The 20,087-nt window shown below is 39.5% G+C and overlaps 1 protein-coding gene across 3 annotated transcripts in view; it reads right to left on the reverse strand.

Annotated features, from left to right (window-relative positions):
• Window positions 1–18,646, reverse strand: part of LOC122548984 (probable C-mannosyltransferase DPY19L4) — a 100,833-nt gene extending 82,187 nt beyond the window's left edge. Inside the window, exons 1-3 of one of the 3 annotated variants that reach the window (XM_043688046.1) lie at window positions 18,535–18,646; window positions 11,874–12,107; window positions 6,818–6,939 (exon numbers count right to left, since the gene is read on the reverse strand). In XM_043688046.1, coding sequence (XP_043543981.1) covers window positions 6,818–6,939; window positions 11,874–12,107; window positions 18,535–18,571 — 393 coding nt within the window. In that variant the 5' untranslated portion in view covers window positions 18,572–18,646. Of the gene's footprint in view, window positions 1–6,817; window positions 6,940–11,873; window positions 12,122–18,126; window positions 18,341–18,534 lie in introns of those variants that run through there. The other 2 variants (XM_043688045.1, XM_043688044.1) reach the window with 2 other exon arrangements.
• Between the last annotated feature and the right edge of the window lie 1,441 nt (window positions 18,647–20,087).

The raw sequence follows: 20,087 nt of genomic DNA on the forward strand, positions 1-20,087 counted from the left end.
CTTGAGGACCTCCTTTTTAAATTCCTGCCTAACTCTGTAATCTCCCTTCAGAATCTCAAACTTTTCCCTTTCCATGTCATTGTTCCAATGTGAACAATGACCTCTTGTTGGCCCCTCTCCCCTGTGAGAACATTCTGCACCCTCTCTGAGACATCCTTGATCCTGGCACCAGGAAAGCAACACACCATTCTGATTTTTTGCTGCTGGCCACAGAAACGTCCGTCTGTACCTCTGACAAGAGACTCCCCAAACACAATTGATCGCTTGGAACCCGACATAACCCTCGCTGCATTAGAGCCAGTCTCAATAGCAGAAACTTGGCTGTTCGTGCTAAGTTCCCATAAGAATCCATCACCCCTACATTTTCCAAAACAGCATACCTGTTTGAAATGGGGACAGCCACCGAAGACTCCTGCACTAACTGCCTACTCTTTTACCTTTCCTGGAGTTAACCCATCTATGTGACTGTATCTGCAACTTTTCCCCCTTCCTATAACTGCCATCTATCACATCCCCTTGCTCTTGTAAATTCCTCATTGCTTTTAACTATCTCTACACCTTGAAAATAAATGTGTTAGTTTAAAACTCTTTTGATTCGGACTACAATAGATCTCCAAATAGCTTGCAGTTCATGCACCTGAACATTGAACGTATTATCTAAAGTTGTAAATATTTTCTGTCATGATAGAAAAGGGAATTTTTTCACACCGTTCGCAACCAAGCACTTCTTCTCAAAACAAGTCAACACCAGGCATAATGGCATATACTTACACACAGCAACAATTTTAGGCTTAAGGTGTAGTAAAGTTTTGACAAACATGCTAGCAAGTTGCCAGACTCTCCAAAGCCTATCATTTTAAAGTGCAGTAATATAGCCTCTGGACATCTTGTAGTGCAATGTGTAGTATCCCTGCATTTGAGCACAAGGCTCCAAGTTAAATTCCCAACCCAAGACCCAACCAAGGACATTGTCACAAAACCTTGGACATTGAGGGAACCATAAATACCATCGGCACAGACTCTAGATTAGCCATTATACATTCTGGATGATGATCCAAACCATAAGCATAACACTTGGATCACTGAAGATTCTTTCCATCACTGTTTCATTGTCAATTTCAGAGCTATGCAATTATAAAGAAAACTAATATACAAGATTTATATCAAAACATTTCAACAACCTGCCATTCATTTAAGAAAAGGCTCTTGAGAGAGGGGAAAAAGGGGTCGGTTGGAAAATTTTTTAACAATGCTTTATCAATCACAGTACTTGTTTTAAAAAATCAACTTTATTTTAAATTGCAGATATGATTCTGTACTTTGCTGGACAAATATTTGATGTCCACTTCTCACTGCTAAAATTGATACAAACCAACGGACAGAAAATCTCAATTAAAATGTAGAATTTAGCTTTCAAAAATTTACTGAAATGTTAATCTTAACTGCTCACAGTAGGGGTTTACCAGCCACTGCACACAATAAATAAGTCACATTAATATCAAGTGATGAGCACTGCACTTTCCTCTCTTCAAGCTCTCCATTATGCATTAGTTCTTTTCTTAAAGGCAGTAGCTATTACAGTTATGACTTTAACAATACTTAATTAGCTGTGAAGCATTTTGAATTGTCCTGGAGGTTATGAACTGGACATTAAGTGATGAGATGGAGTTATTTAATGAAAAAGTTCATAGTAAAAGGATCCTCCAGCAAAGAGTGACTTTGGCATGCCAGAATTTCAAATTCAATTTGAGGACAAGAAATATGAGCCCTGTACACGTGCTCTGGTGTTAAACAAAGGTAATTACAGAGGCACGAGTACAGATAATGGACCTCGTGGACAGAAAAGTAGAACAGTTGATGAACAGTGACAGACATTTGATGAGACATTCAATTCCTCCCAACTAAAATAAATTCCAGAGAGGAGGAAAAATTATAAATGGGTGGGAAAAACATCCATAGCTAAGCAAACAAGTTAAATATAACCTAAGAGCAAAAGCTAAGGCATATTATATTGCAAAGGTCAGTGGCAAGCAAAAGGATTAGGAAACTTTTAAATGCTAACAAGGTGTTACTAAAAAGTAGTAAAAAGGTCAAAGGTTCAGTATATAAATGGATAGCAATAGCTTCTATAATATGAAAAAAAGGAAGCGATTAGCTAGAAAGAATGTTGGTTCCTTAGCGGATGTGATTAGGGAGTTAATACTGAAGAACACAAAAATGACAGAAACACTAAATCAATATCTTGCCTTGGTTTTCACAGCGAGGACAATGAAACAATGCAAATAGTAACAGGTAATGCAGAGATTATTGAAAAAGAGGAACTTTAAACAACTGGCACCAGTAGTGAAAATGAACTGAGCGAACTATTTGGATTAAAGGCAGATAAGTCCTGAAGGCCTAATAGCCTACATCTGAAGGTGTTAAAGGAAATGTCAGCAGAGATAGTAGATTGGTTTGAATACTCCAAAATTCCTTGGATTCTGGAAAGATTCCAGTAAATTTAATGCTCTTAAATCAAAAAGGGAAGCAGAAACTAAGAAACGTTAGACTAGTCTGTTTAACATCTGTGGGAAATATTGGAATCCATTATTAAAGAATTGGTAATGGGAAATTCAGAAAAGTTAGCCATGGTCAGAAGATTAAAAATGCAGCTTACAGTGTTATCTAAATGGAGAAAAACTTTAAAGTGCAGAGGGATCTGGGTGTATGAGTCACAGCAAGTTAAAATGCAGGTACAGCAGGCAAAAAGGAGGGCAAGTGGACAAGGCAGACACAGAGCAGCTGTTGCCTCTTGTAGAACAATCTAGATCAGGAGCTCATAGTTTTACGCTAAAAAGTGGCAAATTTTAGACAGAAGTGAGGAATTATCTCTCTTCAAGTGTCATGAATCTCTGGTGTAGAAGACACTAATAAATTTAAGGAGGAACTAAACAGATATTTAATTAGTGGTGGATTGAGGAGTTATGGAGAATGGGCAAGAGACTAAGACAAGATCGGCCATGATTATATTAGATGACAGAGCAGGATCGAGGGGCTGAATACTATCCTGCTCTTAGTTCTTATGTAAACCAGCATTTTCTCCAGGTTTAGATATTGCATTTATACACCCTATGACATTTTGATACCGATCCTGGTTTTATTAACTGCACTCTCAACGTGCCCTGCCTGCCAGAAGATCTTGTTAACAGTTGTGTCCAGAATCTCACCATTATACTTTAAATTGGTGCGACCAGATGATTAAAAATACTTAATGATCTGACTGTTTGAAATATTCACAGCCTATTAGATAAATAAATGCAAAACCAGGGAATTACAAGGTGTGAATGATGGATGGAAACTGCCTGTAAATCTCAATGTGCCAGAACTAGCACACCCTTTTAAACTGGTAAATACCTGTGCTTGCTGAACTGGCTGAAATATTCACAATGCTACTTTATAAACAGCTCCTTATCTGAGTAAAGAATGCAAATATTAGCACTATTTGTCTTGTGCAGTATATGCTTCTGCTCATCCACATGACAAAGTGTGTTGTGGGATAGTTAGTGTCAGTATGCAACTTCAGAAAGATACATATCAAAAGCAAGCAAAAGTACTGAGATGATTGCCTGGAAGGACTGTATTAGAATATTTATCACCTATTCAATTAAATCTCAATAGCCTGGAGAAATCTTTGCAAGGAGTAGATTCTTTTTTGCTTCTTTGCAGAGCAGTTATTCAAATTTGATTCTTCCACCTCACACTTGGCCTGCCAAAAATATGTCAATTTGGGAATACAGTCTGTTCATATGTTGGCACCATGTCTAGACCAGACACAAATCTTGCCATTCAATCCTCTACATTTTAACAAATAAAAAAGGGTCAGAAGAAGTGTGATTTTTTTTTTAAAAAAACTGTTAAGTGATAGGAAACAAAGAACTGTTAATGGTTTTTTTGGGGGGCAGGAGGTGATTTAGATGTAAGGTTCCCCAGGAATCAGTCCTTGCTTTTCCTCACATATTAATAATCTAGGCCTTTGTGTATGCAGGACAACTTCCAAGATAGAAAATTTGGAAGCACTGCAAATCATAGGGAGGATAGTGTAAACTTCTAAAGGACATTGACAAGTTAGTGGAGTGGTACCAATTGATAGATGGCAGATAAAATTGAGACATCATCTTGTTGAACATTGATGCAAAGTTGAAGGGCTGAATGGCCTACTTCTGCTTCTCATTTGGACACACACTTGACTTCAACAGGAGTATTACATACAGTTTTAGGTCACACTCTTCAGGAAGGATATTATGCTTTGGAGAGTGCAACAAAGGCTTACAAGCATGGTTCCAAGGATGAGAAATTTTAGTTATGAAGGTAGATTGGAAAGTGAGATGGTTTCCTTGAGGAGGAAAAGGCAAAGAGGAGGTGTGATAGAAGTTAACAAAATCATGAAAAAGTCATGAAAAATGTTTTTAATTCATCCATGCGAATAAGGCATTCCCTGGCTAGGCCAGCATTTATTGCCCATCTTGCCCAGTTAAGCATCAACAATATTGCTGTGGGTCTAGAGTCACACATAGGCAAGAATGGCAATTTCCTTCCCTAAACGACATTAGTGAACCAGATGGGTTTTCCTGACAACTAATTCATGGTCATCATTAGACTCTTAATTCCATTTTTATTGGACTCAAATTATAGCGTCTGCTGTGGCAGGATTCGAACCCAGGTCCCAAGAACATTACCTGGGTACCTGGATTAACAGTCTAACAATAATACCATTAGACTATTGCCTCTTCATTATTGAGTACCAAGGTAGAAACTGTGCTTACTCATAGAAGGCGGAGATTGACAGGGCATACATTGAAGGACTTTGCAAAAGAAGCAAGTGCACTATGAGAAAACATTTTTCTACCACAGCTAGTAGTTTTGGAATACACTGCTTGAAAGTGACAGGACCAATCAAGGCATCCATAAATACAATGAGCAGGGTTATGGGAAAAGGATGAGAGGATGGCACACAGTCATAATGCTCATTCACACAGCTGGTGCAGATTACTAGGCTGAATGGTCCCAGTCTGCATTGTAACATTTCTGTGATTTTGTGAAATTAACAATCTAGACCAGCAGCCTGTTGTTTTTAAAGTGGTCTTGCAATCATCTGATTCAAGGATCAGTGATAGACTTTGACAATTGCCTTTATTTAAATGTGCTTGTTAGTGAGAGTTACCACTTGCAGATAATGGAGGGTTGTCATAAGAGTCATAGAGATGTACTGCATGGAAAGTGACCCTTCAGTCCACTTCAGAATGTGTATTCAGTATGAGCAGGTAGGGAAAGTGTTAAGTTTTGAATTTTGTGAAACAATAGGTTCAGTTGAGCATGACTCATCAGATGAGAACTTCCATTTAACAATGGGATGCTGGAGGCTAGGGTAATGGGTTAACAAGGTGGAAAAGCATTCATTATGTAGAGTCATTTAACAATATTGAAAGCATTCAGTATGTAAGGTCAGTTTAACAAGGTGCGAAGTATTCATTATGTGAAGCCAGTTAAGGTTAAGAACATTCATTATATAACACCAGGTGGCTTAATCTCTACTATTTTGACACTCGCTGATTGTAACGGTCGCCCAATCGATATGTATGTTGCCTTATCTGGATGCTCCTCCCTGTAAAATGACTATATAATTCATTAAGAAACTGCTGTTCAAGAGAGAAGACCAAGAACTCATGTCCCTGTGCACCTGGGTGATCTTTCTCCTTCCCTTCAGGGCCCAGAATAAAGGTGAAGGAGGTAAAACTATACTGTCTCTCTGAAGCGCTTTGCTTCGACTGGGGGGGGGAAAAAAACAGGATGGCACAATTTGTCCACACTGACCAGATATCCTAGATAAATCCAGTCCCATTTGCCAGCATTTATCCCTCTAAACCCTTCTTACTCATAAGCCTATCCAGATGCCTTTTAAGTGTTGTAATTGTACCGCCTCCATCACTTCCTCTGGCAGCTCATTCCATGCACTCTTCACCCTCAGCTCCAGTGAAAATAGCCTCAGCCTATTCAGCCTCTACCTATAGCTCAAGTTCTCCAAACCTGGCAACATCCTTGTAAATGTTTTCTGAACCCTTTAAATTTCACAACATCCTTTCTCCAGCCTCTCCATCCTCTCTTGCACACCGTACTCCAAAAACAGCCTAACCAATGTCTTGTACAGCTGCAACATAACTTCGCAATTCCTATACTCAATGCACTGACCAATAAAGGCAGGCATACCAAATGCTGCCTTCACTATCCTATCTACCTGCAACTCTACTTTAAAGGAACTATGAGCCTGCACTCCAAGGTCCATTTGTTCAGCAATACTCTCCAGAACCTCACTAATCAAATGTACAAGTTCTGCCCAGATGTACCTTTCCAAAATGCAGCACATCACATTTAGCTAAATTAAATTCCAACTGCCACACCACAGCCCACTGGCCCATCTAATCAAGATTCCATTGTACTCTGATGTAACCTTCTTCACTGTTCAATACACCTCCAATTTTGGTGTCAGCTGCAATTTTACTAACTATACCTCCTATGTTCACAGTCAAAAAGTGTGGTGCTAGAAAAGCACAGCAGGTCAGGCAGCATCCAAGGAGTAAATAATTGACGTTTCGGACATAAGCCATTCATCAGGAATGTTTTGAGGGGGAGAAGAGCTGACATGAGGGTAAAATACTATTGACATTATGATCAACAGTAAATTGAGATAAATCTCAAACTCAAAGAGATTGAGTATTTCCAATACTATTTTGTTTTTATTTCAGATGCCCAATAGTTTGTTTAATTTAAACCCGAAACTCACCTGTCTGCTGGAAAACCAGAATTTTCTTTCATGAAAGGTGGAAAGGTACACAGCATATAACATTCCACTTGCAATTGCTGCCCAGCTGCCAAAGAAAATCTTTACCCATTGATGAACTGCAGCTGCAAGACATTAAAAAAACTTGCAAACAAATAGAAAACAAAGAAACTTCAGACGCAGTCTTTTAAGTTATTAAATACAGACTGAAACACAATAATTTGTGTGTATATATAAAGACAACTACTTGGAATTGTTTAAAACAACAGTATAAATTAATATGGTTAACTTTTACAATTAATGTCTCATTTCCCCCTTAAGGTCAAGGCCAAAATAGGTGCAATTTAGCTCAGAACAACAGATTCACTCATTGTTTCTGAGTTAATTTTATTTAACCTTAAGTTATAAATTAAAGTTATTGTCTAGTCCTACTTGACTGCTTATTTATAAAACCATAGCCTGTCTTTGTACAATTCTGTTCCATCAATGACTTGTGCGTAGAAGGACAATTAAGTGTAATTATAATTTTAAATTATAAATAATTGTTCAAATAAAATCTCAACTAAGTTTGGACAGCCCCGATATGCAGTTAGGGATAATTGTTCTTCCAACATGCATTGATTTTGTCTTTTTCTTATATCAAAAGCTGGATTCCCAGAATTATTCTAAACATCAAACATAAATTGTTTTTCAGAAACAATGTCAATTTTAAATTGTTCAAATTTAAAACCACAGAAACTCAAAGTTGTCATGCAGCAGGGAGAGATTTAAATAATCAAACAGAGCTGGTTCACATGGAAAAAAGGTATATGGCCACTGTGAAACTGATAATGCACTTCAGTTTCCAGTCATTTTATATGTATCCCAAACTTACAAAATGACAAAAATCAATTCAGCAATACTTTTAATATGAGATATTTGCAACCTCTTTTGGGAAAATTTAAATTCTGTGACAAACATACCTTTATGAAAATTGGGAACACTATGAATACTGATAACACAACAGAGGGATGTAGGAAGAATGAAACATTACATTAAAGTATACTACTCCTATCTTTGGTCAGAGCTGTGTCAATTTTCTGAGACAAGGTTTTCAGCTGAACCTAAGTGAGCAGTTAGATAACATGGTGCTGGAAGTGGTACCACATTTATTTCAATTTGTTTTGGAAAAATAATCGAAACTAATGTTGCTTGGAATTGTATCTTTTGAGAAATTTTGGAAATCACATGCACTCAAGTGACTCTTGTTTGAGACCGGTCAGTTTGAGAAATTATACAGGGAGAAAGCGAGGACTGCAGGTCAGAGTCGAGAGTGTGGTGCTGGAAAAGTACAGCAGGTCAGGCAGCATCCGAGGAGCAGGAGAATTGATATTTCAGGCATGAGCCCTTCCTGGTTCGTCGATTCTCCTGCTCCTCAGATGCTGCCTGACCTGCTGTGCTTTTCCAGCACCACACTCTGGACTGAGAAATTACACAGGCAATCACATTCAACAGTAAAAGTAACAACAGCATGTCCTTAGACCTTTGGGATAATAAACACTTACAACAGTAGGAAATTACAAGCTTGGTCCAAAGGTTAGGTTTTTAAGGAGGGTCTTAACGGAAAGTGATAAGGAAGCTAAGTTTTAGTGTAATGTCTGAAAGCAAGGCCAGAAATGCTGCAGGGATTAAAGTTGGGCATGCTAAAAAAAAAACGAGAGGAACACAAACATCTTGGAGGGTTGTATGGCTATTTATTTCACAACTCCAACTGTCATTGAGAAGGTAAGAGTGAACTGGCTTCTTGAATACAACCAAGTGACTTTGCTAGATCATATCAGAAGACAGTTAAGAGTCAACCACATTGATCAGAGTCTGGGGATGTATGTAGGATATACTGTGTCAGGGTGATGTAGCGTAGGAAAGAATATCTATGACTGAATCTCCAGAGAAGATAATTGCATGAGATGAAATAAGTGGAGAACAGTGGAGGCAATCACATCCAACAGTAAAAGAACATCATCTTGTACTTTAGAGCACTTTTGGGATAATAAAACGTCTCAAGGTACAAATTATTTTTTTTAAAAAGCCCAATAGGTCCAACATATTCCCTCTGGGGTGAAATGAAGCAGCAACAAACCCAGAGAACCCTACATGTCTTGAAATATTCAGGACTGGATAAGACAGAACAGAAAGGCTTTTGAGCAAATCAACTGAGGCCTTAATGGAGTAAACAAAGTGCAGAGGTGAACTGAAGAAAGCAATTAGGAGAGAAAAGAGGGATATTAAAGAAATCCAGGCAGGTAAGATTAGGGAGAAAACCAAGATATTCTATAAGTATATCAAAGGGGAGGCAATGACCTAGACATACTGTCACTGGACCACTAATCAATGTTTAAGTCCCTATGGCAGAATTTAAATTCAATGAATATCTGGAATTAAGATTCTAATAACGACAATGAAATCATTGCCAATTGTTGGAAAAACCCAACTGGTTCACTTCAGTCCTTCAGGGAAGTAAATCTGCTTTGTTTACTTGGTCTGGCCTACATGTGACTACAGACCCAAATTAACGTGGTTGACTGTCAATTGCACCCTTAAACAGCAAGCCACTTAGTTCTAACAATCATTATAAAAATGTCTAAACAAAGAAACAAAACCAGATGGAACACCTGGGGAATTATGGACCAGATACTCTGATTGGTGGAAGGGAAAACTGAGAGAAAATGCTGAAGAATTAATTTCCACTTGAACAGGCATAGCTTTGTCAGAGGAAGAACATGCCAAATAGATTTGATTGAATTTTTTTTTGAGAAGGTTACCAGGTGTGTAGATGAGGTTAATGCAGTTGATGTACTTTATATGGATTTCAGCAAAGCCTTTGACACAGTTCCAATGGGAGACTGGTAAAGAAGGAAAAGGCATATTGTATTCAGTGTGAGAAAGAGGATGGTGGGAGAAGGTGGCTTGCATGACTGGAGATAGGTGTCTAAGTGAGCAGATGACACAAACATTGGCCAGGTAGTTGACAATGAGGAAGGAGGTCTTCGGTTGGATTGGTCAGATTAATAGCAGATGGATTTTAACACTAATAAGTGTGAGGTGTTGCATTTTAGGAGAAATAACAAGACAATGGATTACTCCATAAATGATGGGACACTGGGAAGTTCAGAGGAACAGATGAATCTTGGAGTGCTTGCTCATAAATCCCTGAAGGTGATAGGTCAGGTTAATAGGGTAGTTAAGAAAGCATACAGAATATTTACCTTTTTTAAGTTGTGGCATAAGTTACAAGAGCAGGGAGGTTATGTTGGAACAGTACAGGTTAGGTTAGTCCACAGCTGGAGTACTGTGTGCTGTTCTGGTCACCATGCTATAGTAAAGGATAGAAGTGCACTGGAGATTCACTGGGATGTTGTCTGGAATTGAGCAGTTTCACTATAAAGAAAGGCTGGATAAGGTCAGATTGTGTTATTGTTACAGTAGAGAAGGTTGAAAGGCTGAGAGAGATGGACAAGGTGGATAGAAATCAAATGTTCCCCTTGGTTGAAGGATCAATAAGAAGGAGGGAATAATTTTAAAGTGAAAGAGCAGGAGGTTTAGGGAGGGATTTGAGGAAACACTTGAGTGGGTGGGATCTAGAATACACAGCCTAGGAGGGTAGTTGAGTCAGAAAACCTCAACCTTTTAAAAGTACTTGGATGAGCTCTTGAAATACCACAACATTCAAGGCTATGGAAAGTGGGCTAATGTAGATTTAACTAATAGTTTTGTCAATATAGACTCAACATGCCAAATGGCTTTTTCTGTACCATATGATTCTATGAAGATTATGGAGAAGTGATGCTATCAAAGGCATTTGGGATACTTACCTTTATTCACTGAGGTACATAGTTTAAAAGCAGAGACATTATATTGGAGCTGTATAAAATGTGGGTTAAGCCACTGCTTGAGTATTGTGTGCAGATCTAGAACCTACATTTTGGAAGGGATTTGATTGCATTGAGAAGGTGCAAAGGAGATTTCCCCAGGATTTTGCCTGGGGTTGAGAGTTTCTGTTACAAAGTGAGATTGGATAGAGTGGGATTATTGGGTGTGCTAAGTCTTAAACTGGTTTCTTGTGATGACAATTCAGTTCTATTCTTCCCAATTATTTCTCATTCAATGCAATAACACCTGCATTGTTTACACCTGTGTCTAAGTGGAATAAAACTGAGAATAAATTACTTGGAGCAATTGCTACTGACAACAATTGTTAACTATTAACTATGGCAATCTTTAGGCAGAAATTTTTAAAAGGTTGCATGTAAAAGTTAGAATACAGAATCCCATGGAATAGTGATTATGCTTCTAAACTTTTGAAATCTCACCATAACTCCAAAGTAAATAATTTCAAAAAAGGTTAAATTAACTAGAAAGTTAGTATTGGTGGTGATGATTATGAAATTCTTACTGACATAACTGATCCAATACACTGTCCTTTCTAGAAATGTGCTATTCCTACTCGGACTAACCTATAAATGTTTCCAGACCCACAACAATTTGGTTGACTCTCAATGGCCTCTGAAATAGTCCAGCAAGCAACTTATTAGCATTAATAAACCAGTACTACTTTCTCAAGGCAGTTAGTGTAGTGCAATAAATGAATCATACAATCTACCTAGATATTGGTGATCCTATCAATGTTGTTTCTTCAGCATCTGAAAATGTGTTACTGGAAAAGCCCAGCAGGTCAGGCAGCATCCAAGGAGCAGGAGAATCGACGTTTTGGGCATGAGCGCTTCTTCAGGAACCTGAAGAAGGACTCATGCCCGAAACGTCGATTCTCCTGCTCCTTGGATGCTGCCTGACCTGCTGCACTTTTCCAGCAACACACTTTCAGCTCTGATTTCCAGCATCTGTAGTCCTCACTTTCTCCTCGAAGGTTTCTTCAGCATCCCCAAGGTTAAACTTTCCACCATTTTTGGCTATGCCTTTAGCTATTACACTCATTAAATAAACTTGGTTTGAACGCTGGTCTTGTCAGTGACACACGCAGCCTACAAATGAATAAAATTATTTTAAAATTTCAAATGCTCACATTTGCTCTTTGCATCCTTGCTTCCTACACCGACTATTCTGTCTTTCAATGTTGTTTCTTCTGTGTGTGCCTCCTCTTTTTCTTCCTCCGTGGAAATGATTTCATCGGAACAGATTTGTTCACTCTCATCCTTTGGAACAGACTCTGCATCTGCTCCTTCTGTCTTGGTCTCCTCTTGAATGGTAGGTTCTTCTAAACATTTCTGTGTTCTCTTTCTCAATTCTGTCATTTCACCTACAGAGTAAAATCTTCAATGATATTGAAAACATCATTGGAACAGTAGAACACTCTAAATTCACTTAGCAAAAAACTAAAAATTACCATTATTCACCACTGGCAACTCAGGCATAAAAGTGACTGAACAAAGCAATTCCTCTTCAACAGGTACACAGTCAAACAATTTCATCAGACAAACAAATGTAGTTTTTAAAAATACTAGATATTGTGGATTCCATCCTGCAATATCTGTCAGATGTAATTTTTAACTTCTGGAATGAATTTGCACTAAAATTTAAACAATAATATTACCACTACTCCCTCAGAATATTTACTGCCCCAATAAAATGGGTTAGTACAGCACAGCAAATATAAAGTCTAATATTAAAGCAATAATTCATATTTTACAACTGATACACATTTTGTTGAGGCATAAAAACTTCACAGGAAATATAGTCCAACTGATCCAAATAAGACATTACAGCTAGTAAGGGACGTTAAAGACTTCACGAGTCAGGAATGTTTGCAGTCAAAGTCACTTCTGGATTTTGGGTTTTTTCTGATTATAGACTGATTTAAGGTATATAAGCTAGAGGCAGGTATATGGAGTTAAATCACAGAACAGGCATGATCCCACTGAATAGCAGAACAGGCTCAAGAGCCTGAATGGCATACTCCTGGTTTTATGTTCCTAATCCTTTGATTCCATGTTCCTTTGTTAGAATACTGAACCTCAAATGTGTGAACCAGAAGTCAGTGTAGAAATACATAAATTTGGAGTTCAAAGAATACGATGCACAGTGCACACAAGCTCCTTTAACAATTACTATAAGTATTTATGATTTGGAGTGCTTCCAATTAAACTTGTTGGACTATAAGCTGGTAGTGTGATTTTTAAGTATTTAGTAAGTATGAAATTGGAAAACTGTTCTATCAAATTGCATTGCTTCATTATCCTTGACAACCTTCTGGCCTTGGTGGCCACTCATAGGTATACGTAGTGTCACTCAGGCACGTTTTATCTTGTTGAAAATTTGACATTCTTTGACTTGTTTGCAGGTTAATTACATCTTTAACATTGTGCTCTGGGCAGACAGAATACACCAGTGTTTCTGCTGCAGTAGCTTTATCATGTGGGCATCAGGTTTGTTGTGTTAGCAGCACTAAAGCTCAGCCTACTGATCAGTCATTGAGAGGCATGCTGCCACTGTGAAAGTCAATCTCTACTGTAATGCCAAGAATAGACATATGTGTTTGCTGTTTGTTTGGTAGCTATTGGTGCTGCTGGGTGGGCTGCCAGTCTTAGGCTCAAACTGCTTGCATCATTTAAATAATTGGTGAGTCTGTAGATCTTTGTGTTTTCAGACTTCAGATGTCCGGACTGGGGAGCTTCTAGTGAATGAGATTTAAGGAAAACACATTTTAATGTTAACGCAAAAAGCAATAAGCCTGATGATGGAAAGGATATTAGGCTTTACTAGAGAATGACTAAGGAATTGATGAAAAATTAAGTAGCAAGAAAGATTGCAAAAGCTGATATATGGATGTGTGAAAGAAAGAGATTGGAAAAATTCAACAAGTCCCTTACAGGCATAGAAAAGAAAAATTATAGTAAGAAATAGCAGAGACATTAAACAACTACATTTTAATCTGTCTTCATGACAATTAATGGACAAGGAGGAGACTCCGTAGAAATATAGTGCCTTCTAAATCCAAGGGCACAGCGAATGATCCAAGGGATCATTGAAAATTTAATCTAATTACTGAACCAATCTTGCTCAGTACAGAAGACAAAAATTAAATACAAGCATACTTATTTATTAAACTGCAATGCACACCAGAAATATGTAATACATGTAATTTACACTTAACTGCACAAATTTACTTCTCCAACTGACAGACAAGAAGTAAAACTAAATCAATTTATTTAAGGTGGTATTGTGGCTCAGTGGTTAGTACTGCTGTCTCAGTGCCAGAGACCTGAGTTTAAGTCCACACTTGGGCAATTATGTGTGGGTTTCCTCCCACATTCCAAAGTTGCGCAGGTTAAGTGGACTGGCCATACTAAATAACCCGCAGTGTCAAGGGATGTGCAGACCATGTGGCTTAACCATTAGAAATGCAGAGTTACAGGGACAGAGTAAGGGGTTGGGCTTGGATGGGTGCTCTTCTGAGGATCAGTGTGGGCTTGATAGGTCAAATGGCCTGCTTCCACACTGTAGGAATTCTACTTCTCTATTCACCAGTGCTTTATGTGCTTAGAATACTGCTATAGAATAAAAAGATCTACTCAGACAAGTAAATCTAAAATAAATGCAAATGTACCTCTGAAATTGTTTCCAGTCAAAATTTCGGAATCCAAGGTTGCAAGAAAGATAATGTGATGCATCAGAGTGCAAAAGAGAGTTCTGGATCAAATGCTTCAGATTGTAGTCGGCGAAGAAGTAAATTGTGAAAGTATAAGAAAACGTACATTGGTCAGGGAAAGAAAGAAGGATTCCCAGACAAAGAAATTATTTTCTCTAACAAGCTTGAAGTAGAGGCCTCCAAAATAAATGATTGTATATTTTTGTGACAATGAATGATGCATTTGGAAGGATGAATGAAGTAATCTAAACGTTACAATCCTAAAGAAGCTGCAGGAATAGAGACACCAAGAACTCTTGAAAAAAGGCAGTTCAGGCCAATAAGAAAACACAGCTTAAGGTAATCAGCAAAATAATTGGTGGTGGGGGGTGGAATCAGATTTTCTTTTCATTACAATAATTCATTATGATCTAGAATGAGTGCCTGCAAGGTTCATAGAAACAATACTTAATTTTAAAACTGGATAAATATCTAAACAATGTAAAGCTGCAATATTATGGTGAATGAACAGCAGAATGGATCAAAGCCTTTCAAATAGCCGACACAACATGGTTGGGCTAAAAGGTCTCCTTTAAAGCTGCATTCTACCATTGCTGAGTACTCAAAGTACAACAATCAAATCATTGGCTCAAGGGTGTATGGACGAAATGAGCAATATGAGGCCCAACAGTTAGAAGAATATACTCATATGTTGTGGTTCTGTTCGCTGAGCTGGGAATTTGTGTTGCAGACGTTTCGTTCCCTGTCTAGGTGATATCTTCAGTGCTTGGGAGCCTCCTGTGAAGCGCTTCGGTGATCTTTCCTCCAGCATTTGTAATGGTTTGAATCTGCCGCTTCCAGTTGTCAGTTCCAGCTGTCCGTTGCAGTGGTCGGTATATTGGGTCCAGGTCGATGTGCTTATTGATTGAATATGTGGATGAGTGCCATGCCTCCAGGAATTCCCTGGCTGTTCTGTTTGGCTTGTCCTATAATAGTAGTGTTGTCCCAGTCGAATTCATGTTGCTTGTCATCTGCGTGTGTGGCTACTAAGGATAGCTGGTCGTGTCGTTTCGTGGCTAGTTGGTGTTCATGGATGTGGATCATTAGCTGTCTTACTGTTTGTCCTATGCAGTGTTTTGTGCAGTCCTTGCATGGACATACAGAACAGACAACAGGACGTTGAACCTATCAACAAAGACGGCATTCTCAAACTACTGGACCTGTGGTGGCTGTTGGTTTGTGTGCTGTTATGAGTCCTAGTGGTCGCAGTAGTCTGGCTGTCAGTTCGGAAATGCTCTTGATGTATGGTAGTGTGGCTAGTCCTTTGGGTTGTGGCATGTCCTCGTTCCGTTGTCTTTCCCTTAGGCATCTGTTGATGAAATTGCACTGGTATCCGTTTTTGGCGAATACATTGTATAGGTGTTCCTCTTCCTCTTTTGCAGTTCTGGTGTACTGCAGTGTGTTGTGGCCCTTTTGAATAGTGTCTTAATGCAACTTCGTTTGTGTGTGTTGGGGTGGTTGCTTTCGTATTCAGGACTTGGTCTGTGTGTGTGGCTTTCCTGTGTACCTTAGTGGTGAATTCTCCGTTCGGTGTTCTCTGTACCATCACGTCTAGGAATGGGAGTTGGTTGTCCTTTTCTTCCTCTCTAGTGAATCGGATTCCTGTGAGTGTGGCGTTGATGATCTGGTGTGTGTTCTCTATTTCTGTGTTTTTAATTATTACAAAGGTGTCGTCAACATATCTGACCCAGAGTTTGGGTTGAATTTGTGATAAGACTGTTTGTTCTAATCTTTGCATTACCGCTTCTGCTATGAGCCCAGAGATGGGTGAGCCCATGGGTGTGCCGTTGATTTGTTCATATATTTGGTTGTTGAATGTGAAGTGTGTTGTGAGGCACAGGTCCAGTAGTTTGAATATGCCGTCTTTGTTGATAGGTTCAACGTCCTGTTGTCTGTTTTGTATGTCCATGCAAGGACTGCACAAAACGCTACATAGGACAAACAGGAAGACAGCTAACGATCCGCATCCATGAACACCAACTAGCCACGAATCGATACGACCAGCTATCCTTAGTAGCCACACACGCAGATGACAAGCAACATGAATTCGACTGGGACAACACTACTATTATAGGACAAGCCAAACAGAGAACAGCCAGGGAATTCCTAGAGGCATGGCACTCATCCACAGATTCAATCAATAAGCACATCGACCTGGACCCAATATACCGGCCACTGCAACGGACAGCTGGAACTGACAACCGGAAGCGGCAGATTCAAACCACTACAAATGCCGGAGGAAAGATCACAGAAGCGCTTCACAGGAGGCTCCCAAGCACTGAGGATGTCACCTAGACAGGGGACGAAACGTCTGCAACACAAATTCCCAGCTTGGCGAACAGAACTACAACAACGAGCACCCGAGCTACAAATCTTTTCACAAACTTTCAATGTACTCTATCTTCACAATTCAGACTAAGAATTTAAATAATTTGGTTGTTCTCAAATACTAAGACTTTCTGGGAAGACTAAAAAAGATGAAACAAATGAATGGGCCGTTATTTTGGCTAATTTTGGAGCTACAGGTGTAGGATTGGAAAAATTTTGTAAAATCAGATTAAGAAACAGGAATTCATGTATAATAATCTGGTTAATTATCTCCCATCCAAGTACTGGAAAAAAGCAAGGAAAGGAAGATTAGTGTCTGAAACCAAATTGGAAGAATTTCAACCTGATTAACAGATCTTAGGATTCCAGAAGTGAACTAAACTAATTGGTTCTATGTCAAAAGTTCGTACAGTACTTATTTTTAATTCATTTATGGGTGTGGATATTCCTGGTTTGGCCAACTTTATTGCATATCCTTAACATACATTTTCTAATCAGTAGATAGAAGAAGCTTTTGTCACAGGGACTGAAGGCAACAGCTTCTCTCACACCAGCCTTTCCAAGGTACTGTCAGCAACTGATTTGACGAGAAGATGTTACAACCGAGCTCAATAATGGTCCTATCTGCAGTATACACCTATACTTTCCAGCAAGTGTCACTCAGTGATAACCAGAAGTGAAAGCCATTGCTGACCATCCCTCTCTAGCTCAGCGATACTGAGGCCAATTACAAAGTCCCAGATTTGATCAGATAACTCAAATTTCTGCAAAGCTTAATACTATAATGGTACAGTCCTTTCCTATTTGCACAGGATGATCCCATCCAAAATGTGAATTTTTTTCAATAGTGATTAATCTTTTGACCATTTTTTAAAAAAAATCACCTTTTTTGTTTCAACTGATCCCTGTACTTTTTGTTTTTTCACCTATCAGCAAAACATCCATGAACCTACCCACATGTCAATCGTGTAGTTCAAACCAAAAAGAGCCACTGCTAATTTTGATCTATAATGTTCTGAATTTTAACTAATCCTCACATAACACATTTAAGCAGTCGATCGCACAACGCACTTCCACAATCCATGCTTCCAGAGCTCAGATGTATTTAGACCAAGGCAGGAAGAGAAATGTCTGTCTTCCTGTTTAAAAGCTTCTGGTTCAGTTTACGGATGTAATTTGCAACTATGGAAACCCGACCGCGAGTGTAACCAATTCGGCAATGAAAAAGAGAATAAAATGCATTTCAAATCTTATTTCGGTCATTCAGTTTTTGCAAGATACATTCATGAAGATAGATACAAACCTGATACATTCATAGCCCGAGCCAGCGAGCATGCGCGGGACGCCTGTGTGTGTATATGAGTGTGTGCGCGCGCGCGCTGCTTGGACAGTTGCAGCTTTGCAGATAAACAACAAAGCAGCAGTGGCTGCAAAAAAGCAACAGCAAGCATTTATAGTCATACAACCATTTGCAATCTTATGATGCTAACATTACTGATAATCAAAGGACCTATGAACCCGTCTTCCCAGCCAGAATTCCCCGCGCGGGTGCTGCAAGTAATTGTGTCCGACGTGTTTAAAACATGGTTCCCAGACATCAACAAATGGCTCTTTTCACTTGGAAGTTTCAGTCTTGTTATAATCTTTTACTTCCTCTTTTGAATTCATTGATAGATTCACTGAAACATGTGATCGCAGTCTGTTTACCTACCGTAGTTGATAGTGAAGGCCAATGAAAAGAAAAACATGTTAGAAGCGGGCAGGGCTTGAGAATTCAGTTCAGTTTGTTATGATCGGAGTTTGAGAGTTGCGAACAAGTCAGACCCCAGACTGAAATCTGGTTGGTAGTTTTTTTTTAATTCTCCTTGACAACATTATCTTTTTCCTGTGTGAATACTGACGAAAAATATTCATTTAGCACTTCCTACCTCCTTGGACTCCAGGCACAACTTCCCACTACTGTACATGACCAGCCCTAATCTTAGCTGAAAAATGTGTTGCTGGAAAAGCACAGCAGGTCCAGGCAGTGTCCAAGGAGCAGGAGAAATGACATGCAGGTCCTTGGCCTCCTCCATCGCCAGACCATGGCAACACGACGCCTGGAGGAAGAGCGCCTCATCTTCTGCCGAGGAACCCTCCAACTGCAAGGGATGATTAGATTAGATTACATACAGTGTGGAAACAGGCCCTTCGGCACAACAAGTCCACACCGACCCGCCGAAGCGTAACCCACCCATTCCCGTGCATTTACCCCTTTACCTAACACTACGGGCACTTTAGCATAGCCAATTCACCTGACTTGCACATCTTTGGACAGTGGGAGGAAACCGGAGCACCCAGAGGAAACCCACGGGTCATCTCCTCTGCCCTGAAGATCACCCTCACCTTAACCTCCTTCCACCTATCTCATTCCCAACACCCCTCCCCCAAGTCCCTCCTCCCTACCTTTTATCTTAGCCTGCTTGGCACACCGTCCTCATTCCTGAAGAAGGGCTTATGCCCGAAACGTCAATTCTCCTGTTTCTTGGATGCTGCCTGACCTGCTGCGCTTTTCCAGCAATACATTTTTCAGCTCTGATCTCCAGCATCTGCAGTCCTCACTTTCTCCCAGCCCTAATCTTACTCGAGTCATTCTTTTATTCCTGACATCCCGATAGAAAGTGTTTAGGGTTTTCTTGAAGTCTTTGGCAGATAGGATCATGTCTCCTCCTGGCTCTTAGCTCTCTCTTTAGGTCCTTCCTAGCTAACTTGTGTCTCTGAAGCGCCCTAAAATCAATGCATTACTTAACTGGGAGTCAGTTTAGGGCCACTACTATAACCTATCACCATTTGTTAAAGGAATCATGCAAGTTAAGGCATGAACAGCAGAGTTTTGTTTGAGGTTAGGTTAGGGTGGAAGGTAGGACGCCGTTCAGTTTGTTGTAATATTGGGTGTGATCTTCCAGCGTCAGTCGGTGTGGGCAATAGCCAGTCAGTGGGAAAACGTGTTGAAAATAAAAAATAGATTATTATCAATGAGGTTGCTGGACGACAAAGGCATGGAGAAATTGAGAGGGAAGATATACTTCAGTAAACAGGACCAGCAGCGGTTGCCAATTAGTTTCCACGTGAAGAAATTGCAGCAGAAGGTCCCCTCAATTTGCAGAGGAAATACAGGAAGCACAGCATCTACCAATGCCAATACCATGTTGCTCCAGATGAGCAAGGCACATTGCTGCTATCGACTATGGATGTCCAAGGACACCATTACAGAACTTTGTTGTC

The sequence above is a fragment of the Chiloscyllium plagiosum genome, chromosome 4, assembly GCF_004010195.1.
Source record: "Chiloscyllium plagiosum isolate BGI_BamShark_2017 chromosome 4, ASM401019v2, whole genome shotgun sequence".
NCBI lineage: Eukaryota > Metazoa > Chordata > Chondrichthyes > Orectolobiformes > Hemiscylliidae > Chiloscyllium > Chiloscyllium plagiosum.